The sequence below is a fragment of the Emydura macquarii genome, unplaced genomic scaffold (assembly GCF_026122565.2).
Source record: "Emydura macquarii macquarii isolate MOO-44397 ecotype Brisbane River unplaced genomic scaffold, CSIRO-AGI_Emac_v2 contig_18, whole genome shotgun sequence".
NCBI lineage: Eukaryota > Metazoa > Chordata > Testudines > Chelidae > Emydura > Emydura macquarii.
In genome coordinates, this window is record NW_027130155.1 from 9305312 (window position 1) to 9327084 (window position 21773).

The window sequence follows — 21773 nt, forward strand, 5'->3', positions numbered from 1 at the left end:
ATCTCTGTTATAGGTTCTGTAGCATTCTCTATTAATGCTATCTTCATGGTAATGCAGAACATAAAGTCTATTCTAAACATTACATTAAGTGGGGCATTTGTCTCTCAGATGTCAAAAAAATTTGCCCATTACAAAAAAGCCCAAAATCTTAATTTTCAGATCCTATAAGTGTACTGTAGACCTCAGCTACCGGATTCCACTACCTCAATTTCAGCAGCTGCTACCTCATTCTACATTCACTTTTATTTTGGTAATTTTCTCTTCAGCCTTGCTCCATTCTGTGGGTCCTCTGCTGCCCCCTTACACTATTATTCATCTTGCCTTCACTCTGTGCCTATGCTTCTCCTCTTTGCTGCATTAGGCCTTGTGTCCATGAAAGTGCTACATTATATAGCGCTATCTGCTGTTGTGCTGGCAGACTGCTGCAGCAGCTGTGCATGTGAACATCAGAGGGCTCAGTCATCAATGGCACAATCCCATGGTCTAGGATGAACCCGAAAAACGTGACGCAATGAAATAAAAGACAGAATGTGTTTCTGCTCCAGTTAATTTACTTATTGAATTCAAATGCTTTTAGATGAACTCACAAATGAGTTGCCTGCATTTATTTAATCCTTAAACTACCGGAACTTTTCCACCTTGCTAGTCAAATGAATATAGTAGAAGAGTATTGTCTAAGTATTTGGGACAACTTGAGGGTTAGTGCATGGTCCATTTTGAAATATGACAGTAAGTGTTAATGAATTTTTTTCCTAACTGCTGGTTACAGATATGCATTCATAAGTTGATATATATACATAAGGGGCTGATGTCTATGGATTCTTAGTTTTGCTATTTATTTTTAAAAATATTTTCCAATTCAACATTCATATATTGTCAAAGTGTGATGCATGCTTGATTTTTTTCTGCTTTGTGACATTAACATGCATACATATCATCTCATACTTACAATAAGTCTCATATGTAGTTGTATTAATGCAAGGACTAAAACCCAGAAAGACCGTGAAAAATCTTTCCTCGTATAACCATCACAACTCCCTGAGAAAAGCCTCTAAAAATACAGCTCTAATGAGGAACAGTCTGGAGTTAAATGCATTCATCCTGAAAAAAGCCAACCAATGGCACTGTAATTATATAATCAGGTCTGCAAAGCTGGCAGTAGTATGCCTTAATTATTCTAGAAAATGTGTAAAGTTTCTGAATGAGGTTAATAATTTTAAGTATAATCTCTTCAGCTGTAGTGTGGCCTCGTGATGCTGAACTACTTCAAAAGATGCCATGTTGCATTTGATTTCAAGAAATACAAGCTTTAAAAAAATCACAGAAGTCTATATTAGTTGAAGGGAGTCTTAAGCCTCAGAATGGTCACTGATTGAGTTGCCAAGAGGAAATATTTCCTCACACAATGGCTCTTTCAAATGACAAGTTTGATGGACTGAGACAAATTGTCCTTTATGATTATATACTATACCTTCCTGAGAACAGAGAGGAGCCAGGCTTTCTATGGTGCTATACAAAAACACAGTTTTGTTTGTGAATTCCTTCAATAAAGCTCAGTCAGTAACTACTATTCATTAGACTTATCTTGAAAATGACCTTTTTAAATAAAGAGTTAATCATTTGTAGCAATTCCAGAAAGCAGAATGGTTGGATGTTCTTTCCCTGTTAATGTAATGTTTTGGTGTTAGAATAATAAAAAGGACAAATTTAACAAAATCAAGTTTCCCTAGAAGTAAAGGTGTGTCAGTTCCAGGGATCAGTGAAAAGGAAGTTTCTTCTAATTTTTTCCTCCATTTTTCAGAGTCACATAAATGAGTGACCTCTATGTGTAAAATTCCAGAGTTAAGGTGTCTTCTGTCAATTACTGAAGTTACAATTCCTTACTTGTCTGGCAGCACCAGAAATCAAGTGTGAAATCCTGGCTCTGTTCAAATTATTGGAAGTTTTGCCATTGACTTCAGTGGAGCTAGGATTTCATCCCACAGATTTCGTTAACTTCATTTTTCTCCAGCCACCATGATTGGCTTCAGGTCTAGAGTTTTGGACTTTAATTTATAACTTGCTGAGAATAAAGACTTTGTTTCAGCCATATGATCAAAGGTCCATCAGTGTAGCATAGCTAAAAACAGTAATAGTATAAAAAGTGCCTGATGTTCATAACAAAGAGCTTTGCACATACTAGGCCAGGTTCTGTTTTATGATCCAACACCTTCATGGTGCGCAGGTGGTACAAAGGAATGAGGTTTGGCTGTAGCTGGCCAGAAGAGAATTTCCCAGCTATTCATAACAATACAGCTGTGTACCTACACGTGACATCTTTTAACTTTACTTGGAGACAAAAATGGATTGTTGCTTTGCCATAGGTCAGTTGACAGTGTTTTATACTATAAATAAATGTAAAGGGTTTTGTAGCAATTAGAGCAGGGAACTGAGGGTTAAAAATCTTGCTTTGTATTCCTGCCTCTGTCATTCCTGACATGCTCTCCTTGATCTAGTTACTTGGGCCTGTTCTAACTCCTGTTGACTTCAGTGAGGATTAATATTGTGCCCTCTTAACCCTTCGTTTTTCATTTTATTCATCTATAAAATGGCCCAATATCTACCTCACAGGGCAGTGTGAGTCTCACTTACTATTTGTGTGTGCTTTGAGGGTCCTTAGTGACTAGAGATATAAAAGTGCAAAATAATGTTTCAGGAAAAGTATCCCCAAATAAAGGTGAGCTTTCTAATAAATTGAGTGTGTTGGTCTTCTAACAATGAAGCATTTTCTTGAAACAAGCAGACCTAACCCCCAGACCCGAGGCAGTCTGATCTACATGTTCAACAAATGCTTGTGAACAACATGTTTTTATGTATACTGAGAACAGCTGCTTCTGAGCAGTAGCATGTTGTATTTTGAAAGCAGACTCCAAAGGTGCTAGTTTCCTTTGGAAGTGTATTCTGAGTCAGTGTTCAGATTTGGTGATATAGCCCAGTGCATGCTATAGCTTTTGGAGTTTATGATAAGCAAGTTCACAATACATTTTTATGGTGCTTGTCATAATATTTTTAAGGCCAAAATTAGATGGTTTTTCGTGACCATATATCTAGTGTGCATTAAAATTTAGTTCAAGCTGAACTATTCAAAAAGATATTCCATCTCTTCATTTTAAATGGCAAAATAACGATATAAGACACAGGCCTCACACTAGAGGGAATATATGCATTAAAAACCTAGGACAAGTCAAAATATTAGATTAGAGTGCATACACAAATTACATCGGTGCTTCAGTGAAGTGAAAAGCCTGGGACAGGCTGGTCCTGCACCTATTGAAGTTTATGGCAATTCTCATGTTGACTTCAGGGATGCAGAATTGACTCACTGTAAATTTGCAAATCTGGCTTGCAGAGCTGAACTAGTAGTGTAGAACAGAAGATTTCTTGATGGTATAAAAGTATTTAACTGATTTTGATGCTAGGTAATGGTAGTCAATCATATTTAATAAAAACATCACTTGCTCTTTCTACTGATATTTTTGTTTTATTTGTATTTTATTCTATGGCTAAATTTCTAGGCCCTGATCCAAAGCCTGTTAAAACACGAGTATATTTCAAAGTTTCATGAAGTTTAAGACTAGCAGGGATAATTAGATTATCTAGTTCGACATGCTGTATGTCATAGGCTATTCAATTTCACCAAGTTACCCCTCTGTTGAGCCCAATCAATTGTGTGTTTGACAAGGCACAGCTCATGTTTGGCCAAAGCATATCTAACAAAAAGACATCCTGTTTCGACATCAAGAGATGAAAAATCTACCACTTCCCTTGATAGTTTGCTGTTTGCTCCAGTGCTTCATTGTTTAAAAAACTGTACCTAATTTCTAATTTAAATATGTCTAGTTTCAGCTTCCAGCCCTTGGCTCCTGTGCCTTTCACTACTAGATGAAAGAGCCCTTTCCATCTATACTCTTTCTCACTAGTCTCCTGTTTATACATCCAAGCATTGCATTAGCCTTTTTTGTCACAGTTTTGCACTGGGAGCACATGGCGAGTGCTTGTGCAGTAGGACCCCTCATCCATTTCAGAATCATTGCTTGACAGAATACAGTCTGGTCAGTTAAACAGAATAGTCTATTCAACCCCCATGGGCCTGCATCATTTGTTTCTAGATGTATATCTTTGCATTTGGCTATTCAAATGCATTTTGTTTGAAGCCCCAGGATACTAAGCAATCCAGATCACTCTGTATTACAGTCCTGGTCCTCATCATTATTCACCACTCTGCCAGTCTTTGTGTCACCCACAAATTTTATCAGCAATAATTTTATATTTATTTCCAGATCAATGAAAATGTTTAACAGCATTGAGGCATAGTACAGATCCCTGCCGCCACCCAATAGAAACATCCTGTTTGATGACGATTCCCCATTGACAACTATTCTTTGAGCTCTGTTAGTTAGCCATTCTTAATTGCTTTAACAGGTGCTCTGTTGATACTGTATAGTACTCATTTTTTACTCAGAATGTTGTGTGCTACTTAGTCAACTGCCTTACAGAAGTCTAAATATATTACATCTACGCAGTTACTTTTAATCAAACACACTTGTAATCTCCTCAAAGAATGAAATCTTATATAGCAAATAATCAGGGTTCTTGTAATTCCACTGCTGTTTGCCAACTTTGTGGAAAAAAAGCAAATTCTGTGCAACTCCAGAAGCAGCTCTGGGATGCAGAATTCCAAATAACCAGCAAGTGAGAGAGAGAGAGTGTGTGTGTATATGTCAAACCCACAATTAACTGAAGTAAGTCATATTTCACTTCTGGACTATCTGCCAAAAACAGATTCACAGGTTTTATTTTAAAGACCTAATTAGGAGTGTTAAGAACAGCCACTCAAGGCTTATGAAAAAAACCACCATCAGATTTGCTGCCACTAGTAGGAAAACAGGGAGAATGAATGTATAAGATTTACTTTTTTAAACCATTTATCTTTTTTCTCTGTTTTCTTTCCCACTCCTGCTACTCTTTCCTTGTGACCCTTTTGTATGTAAAATGCATGTTAACAACTGTTAATGAAAATCAAATGAAAGTCTCCATAAAGTACAAAAGAAGTAGGGAAGGGGAAAGGAGAAAAGACTGCTGCTAGCCCTGCATGCTACAGGATGTGGTTAAGCAGCAAAAATCATAGTCACAGGAGCTGTCATTGAATTTCAGGAGTACCCTGAGGTAGGTGCTATACAAACACGATTGATGAAATGGCAATTAGTTCACTGAGGTATCTGCAATCCTATGTATTACATTTATACATTACATTTAACAACCACAACAAAACTCAGTTGGCTGTGCTGAGATTTGGGGTGTGTGTACCCAATTATTGGGGGGAGGGAGAGGGAGAAGCTAAGCCCATTGAAGTCCTGAACTTTTTACTTTTTCTTTACTAAATTTTTACTTTACTTACTCTTCTACTTTTCCAAGAGTTTCAGAATCCAATATTGAATTTCTTCATCCTTTTAAAAATGAGTAGTAGATTTATTTCATTTAAGAGAGGTTTAAAAAAAAAAAAAAAAAAAAAAAAAAAAAAAAAAGACTTTTCCCCCCTCTTATCAGGGCCTATTTCAAAAGTGTCCCTCCCTTCCACTAGTGAAGAGGCTCCTTTCTTCCATGGTGCTGCTGTGCAGTCAAAGCTGAATTTAACAGCACTGATTTTGAGATTAGTTTTAGAAATATGAGATGTGTGATTAATTGCATGATAAAACAGAAGGAGCTGGGTGATGAGCTAAACTTCGATCCAAGTATTAATATCTGAAATGCAAGCAAACAGAACACAAAAAATTATTTGCATTTGGCCTTGATTTGTCCTTCTCCCCATCCTAAGCAGCTCCCTTGAAGCCATTGTTGCTGCATGTATATAAGGCCCCTGTTTTGCTATCATGTACACATATGTTTAACTTTCTATTAAAAAATCGTCGCAGTGAAGCCATATCAGAATATTTGTTAGCAGAGTGTCAATGTGAAGTGAATGACATTAGTCATGTGCATAAAGTAACACATGCATACATCTTTGAAAGATCAAGCCTGAAGGGAGAATTTGGATTCGGGTCAATGACTAGTCTATTGAACTGTTTTTGTATTTGTTTCCATTTAAAGTTTGCTTTAGGAGTCTTCTGAAAACAGTTTCTCATATCAGTGAAAGTTATTGTCACCTACTGAAAATAAACTATTCAGAGCACTGTGGCCTAGTAGCTAAAGCACAGGAATTATGACTCAGGAGATCTGGATTCTAGTCCTGCTAGTGGCACTGGCCTACTTGATGATCATGGGTATCCCTCAGTTATCCCTCAGTTTCCCTGTCTGTAAAATGGGGATAAAATGATACTTGCCAGCTTTGAGATCCACTATGAAAAGTATTATTAGTCATTTTGTACCATGAATGTTATAAAAACTGCTTGTTTTAAGGAATACAAAAAGTGTTTTCTTCTGTTTCAGGCCTATTATATCTGAACGAAACGAGTTGCTCATTCAGTTTTTGTCTGATTTAAGTTTAACTGCTGATGGCTTTATTGGTCATTATAAATTCAGACCCAAAAAGTTACTCACAACTACAGCTCTAGTTACAACCATGTCTCCCCCTGCAACAGCAAGTAAGTTGTACTGGTTTTGTTTATTTTATATATTGAAGAAGTCACTCCAGAAGGAAAGAAGAAGGGAAACTAGTAAAAAACATGTGAAAAAGTAAAACCTGGTTTTGTGGTCTGTTTGTATTAAAAATGTTGAGGGAGTGGATGAAAATTAATGCACCCGGGGAGTCACTAGAATTCATTTAACATAATTAAAGAAAACTCCTCCAGTCTAGGTTTCCTGTGCCTGTAACTATCACAGGTGAAGAAAATGTTAGCGCAAAGTCTGAAGTAGTATTTCCAACATTTGCTCATTTTTTCTGGCAGTTAGCTAAATACGTACCTTTCACCATGATAATTACATAGTGCAATGCAAAAGTGATTTCTTATTTATGCTAAATAAATTCTAGTTACTCATCTGAAAATTGTTTTGGTTCAGACTGAGGAAACCATGAAATAGTTTCAGGATGAATTTGTATGTAAAAATTGACCAAACTTGTCTGTTTGTCCAGTTGTTGAAATCTAACAAATGGTGCAGATGCCAACTGAATTCTCATTAGACCCTACTGGCAACATCACAGCAATGTTTTATCTTTTTAAGATCAGATTTGCGCAAAAGATTGTGGGAGGCGTTTTGTAAAAGAAATATGCAATACTAAAAAATGAGAGAGTCCTCTTTATACTTACGTAAATATAGGCAGTGTGTCTGTGATGAGTGGGAAGTTTCCCATATGGTTTGCCAGAAACCTCATTGCTGAGATTCTGAAGGGCTTAACTCTTGCAATTTTCATATCCTGAATGTGAGAGATTAAATGTACAATGACATGTACACACAAATTATTTATGATGTATTTTAAGCATGTGGGTTGATTTGTACTTAAAACAGATCAAATTGTCAGGATAACAGACTTCAGAAGGGTTGTCTGAGATGTGGTGCTGAAAATGTATAATGGAAAGCTGTTAAAAATAGTCTTTGGGTGAAAATAAACATTTTAAAAATAAAAATAATGAAGTATAAAAGCAAGATAGGTTTCTCTCCACTGTCATGTCAAAGTTAACAACTACTAATGCAGTACTTCAACACAAAGTTCTCTATTTCAAGTTGTTACTTCCCTAATTTGTCAGGCTCTAAAGTTGTCAGCTATCCCATATTTTACCATTTACATCAAGAGGCCCATTCATGTATTTTGGTAGCTTTTTTGTAAGCTTTATTAGTTTGTTCTAAACTTTTTAAACCAGTCCTTGTGGCACCATTGATGTTAAAAATAAAACCAGTCCACTAGTGATCTCACAAAGTATGTATCAGAGTTGAGAGGGACCACAAAGCAGAGCTTGTTGGGAAGAGACAAATTGAAAGACCCCTCAAATTTGTGATCCATGGCTTAGACCAGTATGATCAAAAACCTTCCACAGTTTAAATTTTTGGTGAGTCACTGAATGGCATGGGGAGAAACATTGTGGATTTTTTGTGGTTAACAGAGGCTTTACTAATAGGCCTTTATTATCTTGCAAATCAAAATTGTTCAAGATTATATTAGATTTGTTAAAATATTAGTGACCGTTTAATTTTTAGTAGGCACTTCCATTAACGATCATGTTTAGTTGCTATATACTTTTACAGTACCATTTTTATTAAGAAAAATGACGAAGTGCTGAAAAACCCTGAAGTTTTGAAAGGATTTTGGTCAAGTGACTATCAGTTAAATGTGTTTCACATAATGCTACATATTGAGTTTTTTTTAATTTCACTGTATAGGTCAAATAATGTTGCTTACACGCAAGTATAGCTACAGAAAAAATTGATAGTGATTAAAGGTTTAACTACAGCCAGGCCCTCTCCAGTTCATGCTTTGCTAATTGCAACCTCTCTCATCCACCCAAATTTCTTCCCACTTCCCATGTGCTGTGGTGAGGTCTCTTACCAAGATTTTATTGTTTTTACAAAATATACACTATTACTACATATACTACACTTACTAGTATACCTTGAAGTATTATCATGAAAGCACACTAAATCATAGATGACAAAATAATGTATATTTTGTGATGCATTTTCCCAGTCATTAATATGAATTTTGAGCTTACTCTCTAAATAGACAAGAGGAACAAAGAATGGGAGAAAGGAAGTATACTCTTTTAGATGGGTAGCTGGGTAACAGAAAAATTAAGTCACTTGTCCAGGGCCACACAGGTATCTGGCAGAGCTGGGAAATTGAATCCAGATTGCCTAAATCACAGTGCAGTACTTTAACTGCAAGATTATCTTTTCTGTCTGAAGGAGGATGTTTAATTATAACTGTAATATTGTGTCTCAGTTATGGCATTTTAAGTATATTGTTAAGACTGTATGGCAGTTGGGTGAGGACACAAGGAAACAATTTGAATTCATGCCTCAGATCACATTACACTGGCAGATAAAATGTTACTGCAAATTGTTACTATAAATATATATTGAAAAACTGTGCATTAAAATAATATGAATAGTAATATGTTGTAAACCCAAAAAATTAAGATTATTCAGCAATAAAGCTGCCACCATTTTTAATGCCATCTTGGCATTCCTATTTACTCTAACACACACATATCCCTTAACATTTATACTTGAATGCCTAGACACAATACGGATTCATTAAGGCTGCACTTGCATATTGCATGAATTTGCCACCAAATATTTCCTAAAAAATGGATGCCTTATTGATGGGTTTTAGTTGTACCCATAACAACTTATTGTGTATAGTTATGTAATTTTACAAGCCAAGTAGGGATCTGAAATCTCTATATTTTCAGTATGCATTCTGGATTGTACAAAGTGTTTTCCATTCTGTTCAGTATGTTGTTCATATGACCATTAAAACAGATATGTGAAGATAACATGTGTATAACAAAAAGATCCAATAAAGATAAGAAGTTGGAAGAAGATGACAGTTGAATCATCTTCAGGCACTTCATTCCTTGGAATCCCAAATCTAGTTTTGCAGATTGAAAACACTAGGACGAATCTTGAAAATATTATTTAGAATGTTTTTAAACACTCAGTATCAATTTCACTCATTTACTTTTTTGTCCTATGGAAAAAAGCTTTGAAACCTACAGTTGCCCTTTGCCAGCAGAAATGTAGACGGAATGGGACTCTTGAGAGCAATTACTGTTCAAGTAATTTTGGTAAGAACAACAAAGTTTTTCTTTATAATTAGTGATTGAGAGCTATGTGTTTAGTCTCCAAGGAATTACAGAGAATGTAGTTGTAAATTGCAATTAATATGCAAGAAAATGTTTTCATATCATGCTATCTGTCTCTCTTACGTATCTATGACTCAATACATTTCTGGAGATGTTTTGAAGTAAAGACAGTGAATGTGTGTCAGAAACAAACATACTTTCTCGGTCTAAAAACAAATGACTACACAGAAGGTGAACTGTTGCTATATGAAAGTGTTGATTCAGGTACTGTGTGGCATGCTGTCTTGCTGGAACAGCCTGTATATATTTTATTCACAATGATGTTTGTTGTACATACTTGCATTACTCGCTATTCTATCATTAGTTTGTAGATGTCCAAAATATATTTTTTTTAAGAATCTAAGGCAAAATATGGAGAAGCTGGGAAGGCCTATGAGCCATACTTTTCTTACTCAAATATAAATCACTGGTGATTAAATGGCGTTTTACTGTATTTGAACAGTACTGTCAGTCAGTGACTTTTAGTTACCTCGCGAGGTGACTCCCCTATATCATTGCTGGAAGCCTCTTTTTAAAACTCACTCTCTTCTACTGAAGCCTCATGTTGTGGCCACCATCCTCTCTACTAAAGAAAGTTGCCCACAGCAGCCTTTCAAGCTAATCCAGTCAGCATATTGCTAATTGTCTTTCCTCTACTACACTGGGTGCAGCTTTGTACCACTTCACCGTAGCAAAAATCTTCGAGACAGCAGATTTGGGGTCCCTGACAAAATTCCCTATCACAGGTGGATACTTAGATATGATAGGGCCATTACAGCAGGTTTTTTGCCACCTCCCTGCGTGCCTGCCTAGAGAGGTAGCTTCTCTAATTTGCCCTCAATGCAGATTGGCTCACAATCAGAGGGACCTGAAAATGACTTCAAGTTGCCTTGTTTGCTCCCCTTATTGAGCTGTGCTGACAACATCTTGACCACAGCCCAGGATATGGGCCAAAGGCTTTTTTGGTCAGTGAATGACACAAGGCAAGGCATTTTCCCCTCTATTCTATAGGGCAAGTGAACAGCTTTTAATACTTCATGCAGCTTCTGATGACGAACTGAAGTTTCAGTTCCTCTTTATGACAAGAGTAAGATTACTAAAATGTTTGTATATGTGATCTAGGCTGTGAATTAATGCAGAAGTTTAATTTTTCTGGCTTTGACACTCTTGGAAAACAAAAGCAATTTCTTTTTGGATATGCATTGTATACTTGTAGTATTTATTTTCTGATCTTTAGAAGTATCTTATCAGTCTCCATTAATGTAATATCTATAGTCCTATTGTGATGAGATTTCCACCTCATATAATTGCAAGAAGTTCTAGATTTAAAAAATACATTACATAATTCACAAATGTCTGATCTGAAATGTTGGCACCAATGTTTAAACTATTTATCCAGCACATATTAGATAATTCAAGATCTCTCTGATCTCATTCAAAAGTGAACTGCAAATAAGAAAAATTACTGTACCATTTATTTTTCCTTTCTGATCTATAAATATGGCCTAAAGTTTGCTTTTGCTTATTTCTTTACATTAGGAATATTCGGTCATGACTTTTGTTCTTGCTGAGGGCTCTTTAGAGAATTAGAAAACAGAGTTAGAATAGTGACATTATATAGGGCTTACATTTAAAGTGGTAGTCTATGAATTACTGAAGTCAATGGAGTTCCACAAGTATAAAACCAATGTGAGATCAGAATCAGGCCCTAAAAAGCACCATTGCCCATTGACACTGTAGAAAACTGCTGTTCAGCTTTCGGCCTGTTGTGATGTCACTATCCCACTCCATTTCTCCAGTCCTCCAAAAGAGCTCTCTAGCAAAAACAGGGATGACAAGACCTGATATTTCTATTGGGGGAGGAAAGCAGACCATCCAGAAGAATGTACTAAACTTTAGAGGTTGTCTTTATGCATCTTAAAGAGTAAATAAAAAGGGTACTTTTTTCTTGCTTTGCAGTTCACCTTCTAAAGAAAAGTGTAGGTGTTTTGTGCAGCCTAACAGTCTCACAATTTAATCACCAGGTAGGAGGTTCTTCTTACCATGGTTAATAAAGTCTGACCTCCTGTGATACATAGGAAGTTAGACTAGATGATATGGTGGTCCCTTCTGGCCTTAAACTCTAGGACATAAAAAAAATAACTAAGTATCAAAACTTAGAATTGGATTTCTCAGTTCTTGGTGTTTTCTGGGAACTGTTCTACTTTTGATAGACCTTAATATGACCACCAAAATGTATCTATAATGAGTGACCCATTCAAGGTGTTGGACTTTTTGTAATGTTGTAGCCCTCATTTTGGTGGCTGATAGTTTTCAGTATCATGTTTATTCTTAGAGTAGGTTAAATGTTTTGACCCGTCAGCCTTTATGATGCCCCTTTAATTCTTGCTTATTTCCAAAGGGTAAAAAGGTAATAAAAATACACTAATATATTCTTTCTTCTAGTAATAACTGGAACTGTTATCACAGCAGTCACGCGTGGTGGCAGCTTACATGCAACAATATCTATCATAAATGTATATAAGGAAGGAAATCTAGCAATCCAGCAAGCAGGCAAGAATATGAGCGCCAAGATCATTGTTGTTTGTAAGCAGTGCCCTCTCATCAGGAGAGGTAAGTAAAATAACTGCTTTATGTTTCTGTAAAAGTTTGCTCACCATGGCTTTCATTTTCATAGATCTCTAAAAAAATTAAAATTAATTTTTTCCTGAAATGAGTGTCAGATCAGTTTTACAGCTGTTTTCAGAATCACTTGACCTAAATGACAGATTTCATAAACAAACATCTACTTGATTGTAAAACCTATGTATAGACTTAATATCTGACACGTAGATGAAACTATTCTTACAACTTATTCATGCAATGGTTCAATATCATTATCTGATTTTAACAAAAACAACTGGAACTTCTTTTGGTCTTCCCAAATGAAGCTTAGCTGGATTTCAATTTTGGATTTAGCTATTGCGGGCTTGTTTTCACACACAGTTATTTAGAGAGGGAGATGCAAACAGGTTAAGAGCACTTTTGAAAGCATGGTGACCTCTTCTCCTGCACAGCTGTTTTGTACTAATCTACCTATTATCTCCTTACCTCCACTATATTTCAGGCAGTTTAATAATAAAAGCCCACTTGATATCAGATGGCGAGTAACATCACTACAGCTATGCCAAACAAAATTCTATATCAAGCTTTTCAACCAAGGCAACATCTAATAAAATTTCATCAAGATGACCTGTGTGACATTGTAAGAAATGTTTAGACAAGGTTGCATAGTAGCAAGTAATTGAGAACAGACATCAACCCTGCCTCCTGAGTTGGTTGTAATAAAAAGCAACAAAGAAACCAAAAATGGAACCAAAACAGGGAAGAATTAAGATAATTTAAGCAGAGTATAAAGCAAAACACTCAGGACACAACTATTATTTCCAGCATGTATCCAAACTGGCCAGCACAGAAGAGAGAAATCCTAGCTAGGAATTAGTTTTTGCTTTTATCTTTTGCTGCCTGGAATCTGGATTTCTGGGAGACAACAATAGCCGTAGTGGAGCAAATTGATTCCTGTTAGACAAACAACTCACTCCAAATCACACTCTTCTGTTCTCTAAATCATACTACTAAAAAAAAAAAAAAAAAAAAAAATTAATTTCTAAACTGTTCCATCTCTCTCACTTCTCTGGCCTCAATCCCTCCTCACTTTCATGCTTTCAAACCAGCTACGTGGTTATCAGAAGACAGGTTGTCCAAGCACCTTTTATGCACTGTGGACAGCATTACCTTTATAAATAGAGCCCACCAGACTATAACTATACTTACAAGTTATGTTTAAAAGATTTCTCTTACAATGTCACATTCCTTTCTGTAGGTCTAAACTACATCATCATGGGCCAGCTAGAAGAAGATGGCAGAGGTAAAGTTCTGCCCAACAGCTTTATCATGAGTTTCAAGACTAAGAACCAAAAAATCCTAAACACCCTGAAAAACAAACGGTGTTAAAATGTGAATTCTATACTTGCATTCTGTCATCTCCAAATGAAGAACAATTTTCATACAGTAAAAATCAGGAAGATTAAATAGACCATTGCCAAAAAGATCTTGCCGGTCTACTCTCCCTTCCATATAACTGGCACTGACTGTCAATTACAAAAATATATCAAGGAGAATAGACCCTTAATTTTAAAGTGCAAGATTTGCAGCATAACCATCTGATCTGAATCACACCAAGTTCTGATTCCTTTGAAGCTGTTAATTTATACTGGTTTCAGAAGGATTTTTTAGGAATGAGTTATGTGCTAATATAAAATAAAAACAAGTGCAATATTTATAGTAATTCATTTTAACTTATCTTTCTCTTCTAAAGTTGTTTTATTATATGGTTTCTTGCATTATCATCTATGCTTAATAAAATATTTTAAAACCTCATGCTACACTAAAGAGTTATCAAATTCTCTATGTATTAAGTGGGGCATGATGAAAATAGAAAATCTCCGATCATTTACATATTTGTGAGGCTCTGGTATTTGCTTAGCAAGAATGGCACCACACTTTCTTATAGAGTGTACGTTAAAATCCTGCTCTTGTTCCCATTGAAGTCAATGGGAACTGGATTAGAGCTTTTAAAATTTGAAACTGTACTACAGTGCAATACTTTTATCTAGTGATGTTTTTTCTGCATTTTTTAAAATTTTTGCAGTATTTCACAAATAAAAGCCAAATGATATAGTTAAATCTTCATGCCATAGATAAAGGCAAGGAACCATTGCAGGGACATTGAACTACAGCTGCAAACAGTTTGCTATCCTCTTTCATAGTAGAGTAAGACACCAAGATTCAGAGTAACACTCAGCTTAATAGTGGGGGTGCAAATGGTAGTGTATCTGTCCCCATAGGCTGATGTGGGAGAAAAATGCTACACAGTGAGAGGGATTCATTTTCTGTTAGACAATATTCCCACATTATCAGCCTTTATACATAGAGGGAAGAAAATGACTAGCAGGGAGATTCTTATGATAGAACTCCAGTTACTGCTGTACGGCAGTTTTGTCCATTGTATCCCATCTGATCCTTATTCTGAAATAACTCAAGATAAAGTACATGAAGAAATGTAGATTTCACTGATACATACTGGGGAAACTGAAGAACAGACCTGTGGAAGGCAGACAAACTGTTTTAAGTTTGGGTTCTACAACTACATGAAACCTGAACTTTATCACTGACAAATTGCATGTGGTAGTAAAAGCTCAGGCTTCCTGGGGTACTTAAGAAATTATCATCCTTTTAAATAAATACTGTTCAGAAAGGTCAGTTTATCCCTGGGATTCCTCAGATTAAAGAGGTGACTTTAAGGATAACCAAATAAAAAGTGAAAATTCTTAAAGGGGTGACATCAGTTTGAAAATCATGTTTCTAAAATGTTTTCCTCCCCAACACTATAGGTATTATGGTAATGCCTAAAGGCACCGACTGAGACCCCATTATACTAAGCATTGTACAGAACACATAGAAGTTCCCTGCCCTGAAAAGTAACACAGAAAAAGGGTGGGGGAGGGCGGACGTAAAGGCACAGAGAGATTAAATGATTTACCCAGCATCACATAGTAGGTCATGGGTAGTGCTAGTAACACAACTCAGGTCTCCTGACTTCCAGTCCATTGCTCTACCCACTAAACACAAAGCTGCCTTTGCTGATCTTAAATTGACTGTTTTCCCACCACATTTGTAATTCTCTGCTTTTACACTTAATTTTCAAATGCTGGTTCATGCGTAGACTGTTTATGCATTCTGGTACTTGCACACCTAGACAACAGTTTGGTAATACCTTTACACTTACACAGTGATCTGGAAGTCATATGTACTCTCCCATCTATACAAGGTTTGTGTGTGAGGGTGGGGAAGACAACTGCTCTAATATCTGTGTTAGTGACCATGTAAATATCAGATATTATTTAGTTAATCACAATTCACCAATGTATTCCCTAGCCCCACAATAGCCACTAACAAGTTGGGGCCTGGCTCACTTCCACCATAGATATTTTGGATGGTACTGGTCCCCCCCACAATCTCATTACAGGCAGTTTTGTTTGTTTTTTGGGAGGATGCTTTTCTATAGTAGCCAGGGAGTGTCCAACAGCTTACTATAACTATAAATCTCCTTCTCTCAACTCATGGCAGAGTGGATTCCTGACCCAGCTACTATTCCCATCCCCCTCCTCATAAATTTCAAGGCCTGAACATATTGCCTTATTCCCCTAGAAGCAGCTTCTCTTTTCTTGCTGAGGAAGCCCTCCTCCATATGTACCCCCATCCTGCTAAGAAGGTTTTTCTAAATACTAGCCTGAGATATTTTTACCTATCAAAAAACCCCAAACCCCACTTATATTGGAGCAAAATAAAAAATTAAAATAATCAACAGGCTTCTCAGGAGACAATGATTCCAAATATAAATTTAGAGAGAGTAAAATATGAGCTGCAGTAACTTTAACAAATGGGACCAAAGGAAGGTAACAGACAAATTCTGGGAACTATTTTAGCCAGAAACAGGATGAAAATCACACATCAGTCTCTTTTCTTGAGCCTTTGCTAGACCCTTCTGCTAGAAAATATACTGGCATGAAGAAAGTACTTTTTAAAAAAAGGAAAAGGGAGTCTTCATTTACAGGATATAAAGGAGAAATGAGTTTGATCAAGACAAAGATAAGTTTTCTATGAGAGAAAATGACAACTCACTTGAAAGGAAAGAGATAAAAGAACCCAAAGAAGTTGGCATACCTCAACAGTCTCATTAGCAGAAACATTTGCTGCTGTCATGCCTTATATATGATTGCAGTTTGTATAAAGAAATTCCTAAATCCTATAGCTAAATTAGCTCGAATCAAGCTTCTAGTATTCTTATTATGTCAGGTGGGAGCATTTATGCTGCATTTCAGCCATGGTAGATGAAGTCATGTGACAAGAAAAAATACCCACGATTCTAAGTCAAAGAGGCTAAAATGGCCATTAAATTAATTTCAACAGAAAAAATACTTAATCCTTATGTTGGTAACAGAAAGTAACCAATGCACGGTAAAAGCGAATGGAAGATCCAGTAGACTAAGCATTCTAATTTCAGAAGCTATAGCATCAGCTGTAAGAATGAATTACTAGAGTTGCATAAGCTGGTGTCACTGAGCTGGAGAGAGGCTATTTTCTCCTCAGAGAGGCACGTTTCAGTCAGATGTCTCCAGATTTTTTAAATACACATATTACCTTGTGGACCAATAAATGTTCCTTCGATGAAGCCCAGAAAAGCCAAGTGTCACATCCATGCCAGTACCTTAATTGAAGATCCTTTCATCAACAAATCTGATCAAGACTCTGGCTTGAAAGAAAACTGGAACATCAACTCCACTCTTGTGGCTGTATGAGAAACACACATGTGGTTAACAATAAGCTGCCAAATAAAAACAGAATCCCTTTCTTAAAAATTTTAGAGAGAGAAGTTTGAAGAATATGGCCAGATTGAGTATGTATCACCCAGCAAGCTCATTCACCTCTCTATCTTTAGTTGTGCCCAAGGAAAAAGACACGAGGACCACAGACAGCCCCACGTCCCAAATACAATGAACACAATAAAATGCATGTTGTGACTAAAGTACCATAGAGAATAAAATTCCCTTTTATAGGAACCATCACACTTCTAGGTATACTTGGTCCCACCTCAAGGTAGGGAGATGGACAGATGACTTTGCAACATCTCTATGTTTCTATGATTATAGACATTAAAATCTGAAGCAACACAAAACTTTAGATTTTTTTTCCAGACTTCAGAGAAATGCCTTCACGTAACATAGTTACATAATCTGCTGAGCAGGTAGTTGGGGAAAGGGGAATTACCGGCTTAAAGGCAAGAGGAATAAAGGGAATATGTGGAAATATTAATAGATTGGTATCTAGCTTCCAGCCAACTTCCTTAAATTACTAGGCTAACATATCTTGATGTGGTGTGTAATATATTGACAATGATAAGCTCTCTCCTAAATATTTTTTCAAGTATATCTGTTTTGTTAATATCTAATACAACCATATTTTTCAAATTGTTTTTATTTGTCTTTTCTTTTTTGGAGTATATGATGTAACATATACAGTACACAGCTTTTATGTTTGGATTATATACTAACACCACTCACCACCCAAGTCAAGAATTTCATCATCCTCTTAATTTGGAAAAAGATGACAGACAATTCCAAATCTCTCTACCAAATGACTTCAAAAGACCTGATGTTTAAATCCCCTGGGAATAGTTGTAATTCCATAGTACAGAAAACATTTTACTTTTACAAGCAATATTTTTATAGGAATTTCCTCAACACTGACATAAGCCTCATCATCTTTATCTTAAGCCCCAGGATCAGTTATGGTTATAGGCCATTGTGGCTCTCTCTGCCTTCTGGTCTTAAAACCCACTAGTTATCTGATATCCAACCCAGAATGTTAGGAGAACAGTGCCTCCACAGTATTACTGCCAAACAATCCTTTAACGGTCATAAATTTTATCTATTTTTCATATTCAAAAAACACAGGAGTCTCACATTTTTTCAATTATAGTTTGTCAACTTGAATTATACACAAGCATATGAAAATATACTGTACTCTCTATCACAGAAATCACAAAGCCCTTACTTTCCATTGTGAGCAGAAGTAAAATCACAAATAATTATGATGCTTAATAATAATTCTGATACAAACACCTTACACATGGAAGCAGTAAACTGAGAAAGAACACAAAATATCAAGATAAATTTAAAATAGGATATGAAAAAATCCCTCACAGGGTACGTCTACACTGCAGCTGGGAGAGTGCTTCTCAATGCAAGTAGACACATGCTAGCTCTGTTCAAGCTAGCATGCTAAAAAAAGCTAGGTAGCACAGCTGCCATCTTAGGCTAGCTGCCTGAATACAAACCTGCCTGGGCCCCCTAGGTACATACTCAGATGGTTAGCCCAAGCTGCAGCCCATGCTACCTGAAGCTACGCCTCTACTTTTAGCATGTCTGTTTATTCATGCTGGCAAGCACACTCCCAGCTGCAGCATATACATACCCTAAAACAGAGCCTTCTGAATGTACATCTTCTGATGTACAGGCATAGTGTATGTTCTTCAATAGAAATACTGTACAATTATTTCTGTGTTTTAATAAACAAGAAATATTTAGCATGGCAAACAAGTAACATTCGTGCTTTCTAGACTCATATCTAATACTTGTTAAAAATTATGTTTTCCTATGCCAAAGAATAACTGCGTGTAATCCAAATAACACAAGATTTCTGAACACTACTCAAAATTAAGAGGCTAATTTAAAAAAAATTCCCAAATCCCAAGAGTTGTATATTGCAAATATACATACAAAGTGCTACCTGAAAAATCTTTTAACATGTTTTTGAGAGGACCTGACTATTTTAAATGGACCCATGAAAGTTCTGGAGATGGATAGCTCATTTTGGCTCTATGTCAAAGATTTCAACATTCTCACTACCCTGCAATTTTCAGAAAATAGTTCAAAAATTTGATTTCCCAATTTTTTACAGTTGTTAATATTCAGTCAACAGCATCATGTACAAAAACTGGCACTTTCAGAATCATGCAGCCTTCAAGTTTCTACTGCAATCTCCTGTAAACCATATACTGGTTACATTTCTATTAAGAAAGCACCAGGTTTATTTTTAAGCAGTGTAAGATCTCCATCTTTTCCCAAAACTTGAAAAAAATAGTAACCAAGAAAAACAAAACAGCAAAAATAGGGGAAACAAATGTATCATGCAAGCTATGAAGACCTGAAGCCCACCACCTAATGTGACTCACCAAAATCCACATTTTGGGGAACATTTATTGTAAAATGCTATATACATATTTTACATACTGTACATTACACACTTAAAGAGCTTTAGAAGAATGACAGTTTTTGCATTAATTTCCATATCTTTTGAACTTAGCTGACACTCATGCAAATTCATTTTCAAATTTAATGTAGTGCAAAATTTTTCCTTATCTATTTGGCCTGGAAATAGAATTAGGCCAACACTTTCAACTGTAGGTACCTAAAGTTAGACACATTCTTTTAAAATCTGGGCCTTAGTTTCTTGGATAAAACATAGCATATTTAGAAGTCCGAAAGCCAAGTAGATCCCGCATTTCATTTCGGAACTTTGATAAATCTTGCCGCAGTTCATTGAGATTTTCCACAGTTGCCTGATCCATACTTTGCATCTTCTGTCTCATGGAGGTTAAGTAACGATGGACTAAACAACACATTACCTTTTGGTAATTCTCATCCCTCTTTTGCTTCAGATTTCTCCATTCCTTTAAACAAAAATACAGGTTTACTAAACAAAAGGGATTTCTTTTTTTTTTATTTATTTAACTGATTCATTTTTGAGCCCTGAAGTCTGTGTACAATTGCATGGACAGCACCACATACGTGCACACAAATTGGAAATCTATATGTACAAATCCTCAACTTCTATACACATATGTAACAATGTGTGCAGCCTTTTGAGATGAAAATGAGGCCCACAGTGCCCAGTTCACAGAAATGAATCTTTTAATCAATCTGGCTTGGAAACAGTTATACAGATGTATGAGGAGATTTCCGTCATCTAGTCATTAATAGCATTTCTGTACTTAAGTGTACGTTCTGTACAGTCTTTCAATTTGGTTTGCTTGAAATATTTTTGGCTCCAAGAAGGAGCAGTAGCAATTAGTATGCATAATTATAGGGTACATTAACTGTTTATTTAAAGAAAACGTAAAACCAAAAAAATTAAGAGACTCCAGTGTTCCTTTTTTGGTTATTTATTTTGACGTCATGTTTAAAATTAGTCATTCCCCTCATCCCGCCCTTGCATACGCTAACTAAATCACTTTCAAAATTATTACAAACTTCAGCACTGAAGAAAAAAGTGTTTTGATAGGTTTTATATCAAGAAGCAGGGCCATTAAATATTTGGCTAACAGATTTTGGTGGGGTTTTTTTGAAACAGGAAAATCATGCCAGTCTCAATTAAAAATCTTAATTAAAAACTGAAATAAATAATTTTTTGTTTCTGTTACATGCTGACAGTTACATTTTGGATTCACAGATTAACAGAGTTTAAGGCCAGAAAGGACCATTAGATCATCTGGTCTGATTTTCTGTACACCACAAGCCATTATATTTCACCTAGTTTACCCCGTCTTGAGTATAACAAATTATGTTTGGCTAAAGCATCTTCCAGAAAGACATCCAATCTTGATTTGAGGACATCAAGGGCTGGAGAATCTACCACTTCTCTTGGTAGTTTATTCCAAAGGTTAAGCATGCTCATTGTTTAAAATTTGTTCCTCATTTCTAATTTGAATTTTTTGGCTTCATCTTTTAGCTACCATTGGTTCTTATTATGCCTTTTCCCTTTGGATTAAATAGGCCTTTAGTAGCCCATATTTTTTCCTTTTGAAGATACTTATGTGCTATAATCAAGTCAGTTCTCAATCTTCTTTTTGATAAACTACACAGATTGAGATCTTTAAATGTCTCACTAAGACATTTTCTCCAACCCTGCAATCATTTTTGTGGTGCTTGTCTGCACCCTCTCCAATATTTCAACCTCCTTTTTAAAATGCAGGTCCCAGAACTGTTACATGGTATTCTATTATTGATCTCACCAATCCCATATACAGAGGTAAAATTCACCTACCTACTCCTATTCACTACTTCCCTCTTTATACATCCAAACATCACATTAGCTCTTTTTCTGCACAGCATCACATTAGGAGCTCATGTTGAGTTGCTTGTCCAACAGGACCCCTAAATCCTTTACAGAGTCATTGCATTCCAGAATTTACAGTCCTCCATTCTACAGGCATGGCCTCCATTATTTGCTCCTGGATGTATAACTTTAAAACTTTAACACACATTTTGTTTAAATGAGCTCAAGTTACCGAGCAAT

General features: G+C 36.0%; 2 protein-coding genes across 5 annotated transcripts in view; one reads left to right on the forward strand and one right to left on the reverse strand.

Annotated features, from left to right (window-relative positions):
• Positions 1-14231, forward strand: part of PCOLCE2 (procollagen C-endopeptidase enhancer 2) — a 35788-nt gene extending 21557 nt beyond the window's left edge. Inside the window, exons 6-9 of the mRNA XM_067556970.1 lie at positions 6466-6620; positions 9675-9758; positions 12261-12428; positions 13678-14231. Of these exons, the coding sequence (XP_067413071.1) occupies positions 6466-6620; positions 9675-9758; positions 12261-12428; positions 13678-13808 (538 nt within the window). The 3' untranslated portion in view covers positions 13809-14231. The remainder of the gene's footprint in view (positions 1-6465; positions 6621-9674; positions 9759-12260; positions 12429-13677) is intronic.
• Positions 14232-19657: 5426 nt separating this feature from the next.
• The window catches only part of TRPC1 (transient receptor potential cation channel subfamily C member 1), a 50693-nt gene continuing 48577 nt past the window's right edge, over positions 19658-21773 (reverse strand). For 3 of the 4 annotated variants that reach the window (XM_067557184.1, XM_067557097.1, XM_067557340.1), the window contains one exon: positions 19658-20148. In XM_067557184.1, coding sequence (XP_067413285.1) covers positions 19921-20148 — 228 coding nt within the window. In that variant the 3' untranslated portion in view covers positions 19658-19920. The remainder of the gene's footprint in view (positions 20149-21773) is intronic. The other variant, XM_067557264.1, reaches the window with a different exon arrangement.